The sequence below is a fragment of the Chaetura pelagica genome, unplaced genomic scaffold, assembly GCF_000747805.2.
Source record: "Chaetura pelagica isolate M959 unplaced genomic scaffold, ChaPel_1.0 scaffold254, whole genome shotgun sequence".
In the NCBI taxonomy this organism is placed as follows: Eukaryota; Metazoa; Chordata; class Aves; order Apodiformes; family Apodidae; genus Chaetura; species Chaetura pelagica.
Genome location: NW_009952963.1, coordinates 1,621,900 through 1,627,701, shown reverse-complemented (window position 1 = coordinate 1,627,701; position 5,802 = coordinate 1,621,900). Strand labels below are relative to the sequence as shown.

The 5,802-nt window shown below is 57.0% G+C and overlaps 1 protein-coding gene across 1 annotated transcript in view; it reads left to right on the top strand.

The window, feature by feature from the left end:
• The window catches only part of KSR2 (kinase suppressor of ras 2), a gene marked incomplete at its 5' end in the record, with an annotated part of 65,911 nt that overhangs the window by 8,542 nt on the left and 51,567 nt on the right, over positions 1–5,802 (top strand). The window contains one exon of the mRNA XM_009995686.1: positions 3,796–3,977. Coding sequence (XP_009993988.1) covers positions 3,796–3,977 — 182 coding nt within the window. The remainder of the gene's footprint in view (positions 1–3,795; positions 3,978–5,802) is intronic.

Below are 5,802 nucleotides of genomic sequence, written 5' to 3'. Positions count from 1 at the left end.
ACTGACAGGCCCTTTGTCCTGGGTGTCTGCTCCTGTTTTTCACTGCCTGTTGAAACCCTCTATTTGTCTTTTTTTCTGGAGCCAACAAGAACCGTTTGACTGATTCCCCGGAGCAGGGGGGGCTGAGCCTTTCAGCCTGGATTGACACCTAAAGGGATTTACATGAAGAGCTTCAAACTCACTGGGCTATTTTTTTGATTTTTTTTTTTTTAACATTTTTTTTTTATTTTTTGTTGAAAACCCATCCTCATCTATTTAGCAAATCCCACCATGAAATGATGTCCCTAATTGTTGGCGCTCGCCTCGCTGGGATCGCTGAGTATTTTGCATCCAGCCCTGGGGTGGAAATTCCCCCTGATCCTGTTGGGAACTCTGGTTTTGGGGGGGCTTGTCGTGTGGGTGCGTCCCCCCCCCCCCCCCCCCCGCCAGTGGTGGGATGGGAAGGGGAGGGTGCAAATGAGGATTTTTGGGGGTTAGGGGGTGGTGAGAGGTAACGGAGCAGCAGCAAAGGGGGGTCTGGGAAGGTCTGTGGGGCTCAGGAGGTGGGGAGGACTGAAAAGTGGGGAGCTCGGGGTAAAAATATGGGGGGCTGAGGGCTGTGTGGGGCAGGGTCCAGCCCTCCCATTGGGGGGGACCCCGGTGTCCTTGTGGTGAGGGGGGGTGGGTGTTTGCAGAGCCCCTGGGGCCACCTGGCTTGGCAGTGGGGACAGGGCTGAGGGGGAAACTGAGGCTCCTGGAGTGGGGGTGATCAATAGTTGGGGGGTTCAGCTTTGGAGACCTGCTCTGGAGACATCAGGGGAGCTGAAGCTCCTGGAGCAGGGAAGGTCAATAGTTGGGGAGCTCAGATTTTGAGGACCTGCTCTGGAGCTGTGAGGGGAGCTGAGGTTCCCAGGGATGGGTGGGGAAATAGTTGGGATGGTCAGATTTGGGAATCTGCTCCCAACTGGTGGACAAGGAGTCCTTGTCCCTTGTGGTGGGACTTTTCCTGCCATCCCTGGGGGTGGCAGGAGCTTTCTGTAGCCACCCTAAGGTGTCTCCTGGATGTTGAGGGTCTCCTCTTGGGATGTCTTTGCAGCCCATTCTTGTGCCCTCTGCTGCCTGCAGGACTTGTCCTCCTCCAGCTTCTGGATTATCTGCTGCTTCTACCTTCCTCCTCCTTGCCTTTGCCAGAGGATGGAGCTGAGGTTTCCTGCTGGGATGACCCACTGCTGGGATAACCACTGCCTGTCCAGGGCTAAACAAGTGGGAATCCAGCAAAGGGGGACAACCTTGTCCCCTACAGCCTGGTTCTATACCTGCCTGAGCACCCATGGGTGCTGTGAGTCCCAGGGGCACATCCTGCCCCAGCTGTGCTTCCCCAGAGGCCTTTCAAGACCAGGTTGGATGGGACCTGGTCTAGTGGGAGGTTTCCCTGCCCATGCAGGGAGGTTGGGACTGGGTGGTCTTTAGATCTTGAAGGTCCCTTCCCACCCAAACCATTCCAGGAGTGGGGATTGCAGCTCCTCCTGCAACATCCAGCTCCTTCCCAGGCTTGGGTCCCTCCTTTGGGAGAAGAAAAAGAGGTCAAGACCATGGTGAGAGAGGCAACCAACTCTTGCCAGGTTGGATCACAAGCTTTGGGTGTATTTATTCATCAGTTGGGTTTGTTGTTTCGTTGTATTTCCTGAAGAAACAGGGAGGGAGAAAAATTTCTCCCTGTCCACAATCACTCATCCTTCCTAATAATGAGACCTGTCACCAGCCCTGCTCGGCGAGGAAATGATGCTGACAGTAAATATTTGGTCTGGAACTGATTTATGGGTGGACAAAAAAATGAGATTAGTGGCTTAATCAGTGCGTTGCAGGAAGGGCTTTGGGCCAAGGGCTGGGGCTGAGCTGGCAGGGAACTGGGCTTCAGGTCCTCCTTGTGCCCCAGGGTTGGGAGCAAGAGGTAGGGATGGAGCAGCTCTGTAGGCTTCTTCTTGCCATGTCCTTTTTGGTGGAAGGACCTGGGGGTTTGGGGTCTTGATCCCAGGGTTGGGATCGAGGTAGGGATGGTTGGAGCAGCTCTGGGGGCTTCTTCTTGCCAGGTCCTTTTTGGTGGAAGGGCTTGGGGGGTTGGGATCAAGAGGTGGGGATGGTTGGAGCATCTCTAGGGGCTTCTTCTTGCCAGCTTCTTTTTGGTGGAAGGATTTGGGGGGTTGGGGTATTGATCCCCAGGTTGGGATCAAGAGGTAGGGATGGAGCAGCTCTGGGGGCTTCTTCTTGCCATGTCCTTTTTGGTGGAAGGGCTTGGGGGGTTGGGATCAAGAGGTAGGGATGGAGCAGCTCTGGGGGCTTCTTCTTGCCAGGTCCTTTTTGGTGGAAGGATCTGGGGGGGTTTGGGGTCAGGGGAACTTAGATCCCCCCCAGGCAGGGAGGCACCAACGTTGGGTGTGGGGCTGCTGGTGGGCACCAAACTGGGAGGACTGTGTTGTGGGAACCTGGCTGGAGAAAAAGGATGGAATCCTTTTGGTTGGACAAGACCTTGGAGATCATGGAGCCCAACTGTTCAAGCAGCACCATGTCCCACCATGACACCATGTCCCTCAGCACCCCCAGCACCCAAAGGAGCTGTCACACCCCCCCTGAAGGCAGCAGCAGCTTTTCCTGTGTGAGGAAACAATTAACTCATTAGAGGGTGGTTTAATTTTCTTCTGTTCAAGTGGGCAGGGTCATTTCCTAGGGGCTGGCAGGGCCAGATGTCCTGGGACCAGGTTGGGACCTGGGCAGGGAGTGGGTGTCCAAGCTCTGCTGTGTCTCTGGTTGATGGGACTGGAGTGATGGCAGCAGAGCAGGAGCTGGTGCCTGCAAACAAGGACATGGGGGTTTGCAGGAAGGTACCTGGTGGTTGTGGAGGAAGTTTTGGGAAGGAACAGTGCCTGGAGGGCCCTTGATGACCATGAGCTGTCACACTGCCTGCTCACTGCTCCAAAGAGCATCACTGCTCCAGGTTCTTCAGATCTTCAAATGGCTGGAGATGCTGATCCCAGAAGAAGGGCAGAGCATGCTCTTCTCTACCTTCCAGTATTGAAATATGGCCAGGAGAGGACTGGTGGCATCTGTTGGCCCACTGGGGAGTTGCCCCACGGAGAGCTGGCTGTGGAGATCTGACCCATAAACCTGCAGCCCAACCATCTGAGCCACCAAAGTGATGGCTGGTCCTTGTCCCAGAGCCAGGCAGGTGGAAAAATGGGCTGAGAAGTCAGGGGTGAGGGTCTCATACCCCTCTCTTTGCAGCACTTCCTTTCTGATGAACCTTTCCCAGTCTTTAGGGTTGTCCCCACCCAGCTTTCCTGGAGCCCCTCCAGGCACTGGAAGCTGCTCTAAGGTCTCCCTGGAGCCTTCTCTTCTCCAGGCTGAACACCCCAACTCTCCCAGCCTGGCTCCAGAGCTGCTCCAGCCCTTGCAGCATCTTGGCCCTTCTCTGGCCTCCCTCCAACAGCTCCATGTCCTTCCTGTGTTGGTGACCCCAGCACTGGACACAGTTCTCCAGGTGGGGTCTCAGCAGAGCAGAGGGGACAATCCCCTCCCTGGCCCTGCTAGTCCCACTGCTGGGGATGCAGCCCAGAGAGCTGGGTGATGGGAAGGGGTTGAAGTCTCTTGTAGAACCACAGGTCTAATCATCCCAGCATCCCCCCCCAGGTGCCACCACTCCCTTGGTGCCTCCTTCCCTCCTTCCTACCTGTGACCAACATCCCCCCTGTCCCCCCCCGCCCCATTTCTTCCCCTTCACTTGATCTCCTTGGTTCATTTTCTCCTCCTCCTTCCTTCCAGAGTCAAGAAGAAGAACAAGCCCTTGAACCTCAAGATCCACACCAGCGTGGGCAGCTGTGAGAACATCCCAGCCCAGCGCTCCCCGCTCCTCTCCGAGCGCTCCCTCCGCTCCTTCTTCGTGGGGTACCCACCTTTCCTTCCCTCCACCCCTCCTGTCCACACCGAAGCCACCTTCTCAGCAAGTAAGTCCCAGGGCCACCTCCCCCTTGTCCCCCAGGGCCCTTTTTTTTTTTCAAGGGGCAGGTGATGGTTGATGTGAAGCGGAGCGTTGTGACTGTGGGAAACTGGAGGCATCTACCCGGGCATGGGTGGTCTGGAGGACCATGGGTGGGTGGATGGATGGGTGGGTGGATGGATGGGTGGATGGTCTGGAGGATGAAGGAGGGATGGATGGGTGGATGGATGGGTGGATGGATGGATGGATGGATGGTGGATGGATGGATGGTCTGGAGAATGAAGGATGGATGGATGGGTGGATGGATGGGTGGATGGGTGGATGGATGGATGGTCTGGAGGACCATGGATGGATGGATGGGTGGATGGTCTGGAGGATGAAGGATGGATGGATGGAGGGATGGATGGAGGGATGGATGATGGATGGTCTGGAGAATGAAGGATGGATGGGTGGATGGATGGATGGTCTGGAGGACCATGGATGGATGGATAGGTGGTCTGGAGGACGAGGGAGGGAAGGAGGGAGGGATGGATGGATGGATGGATGGATGGATGGATGGATGGATGGATGGTCTGGAGGACCACGGATGGATGGATAGGTATGAGGGACTGTGGAGAGATGGTCATGGATGGATGGATGGAGGGATGGAGGGATGGTCTGGAGAACCATGGATGGAGGAAAGGTATGAGGGACTGTGGAGAGATGGTTCATGCAGAGCCTTGGGTGAAACTGGCCCTGGTGCAGATGGGTCTGGTGCAAACCCCATGGAGCTTGATCCCAGCAGGCAGCTCCAGTGCTGCCCATGGCCCTTTGGCCTTTTCCAGGAGATGCTGGTGCCAGGACCTGGTGGGTTTGGGTGGCCAATACCTTCCTAATATCTCATCTAAATCTCTGTTCCTCCAGTTTGACACCACCCCCTGCCCAACTTGTCCTATCCCTCCATGCCCTTGCCAAAGCCCATCTCCAGGTTTCTTGCTGCTGTTCTGGCTGGTCCAAAGTGTCAGGACTTGCAGTTCCCATGGGAATTGCTGGTCATGGTTTTTGGGCTCCAACTCAGCCCATCCCCTGGGATGCCACCATGTCTTGTTGCCTTTGAAGCCTTGTGTGGCTTCCAGTGACCTTCAGCTGGGTGCATCAGTCCATGCCTACACATCAACCCTGTGTCACCCACGGGTGCCTTTGCCCATGTCCCTCCTGGGTCGTCTCTAGGTGGTTGTGGAACTGGTTCTGGGAGGAGGCTGCACCCCAGTGTCTCCCTGGGGCTGGCACTGGGAGTGTTTTGGTGGCTGCCCTGGGGTAGCTGCAGGTCTGGAGGACATGGACAGGCAGGTGCCAAGTCCCCTGGCTGTTCCTGGGCCTCGGGGTGATTCATCCTGGAATGGTTCCCAAGTTCACTTCCATCCATCTCATCCGTCCCACCCACCGCCCAGGGACATCACCCCGTGCTGGTGGTTGGGAGAGGAGGAGGAGGAGGAAGGGGAGGCTTTGTGGATGGGGCTGTCACTGTGATTGATGCCATGGGTCACACACCAGGTCCCTGGGCTCCTTGGGAAGGTGCCAGGAGGGGATGGTACCAAACCAGGGGCTCCAGCAGCACCTTCCAGCCCCAGCTAGAACCCCCCGTGTCCCCAGGGTGGGCAGACACCCCGAAAACATCCATGAAAGGGCAGCTCTGGCTGCTCCATCCCCCCCCCCATGCAGGAGATGACCGAGCTGACCCATCCCCCCCCGGCAGAGGGGCCAGGAGGGCGTCACGGCCCCGGCGCTGTCACCTCGGGGCTCCGCGGGTGCCACTCAGGGAGCCGCGGGGGCTGGCACAGCTGCCTGGCACC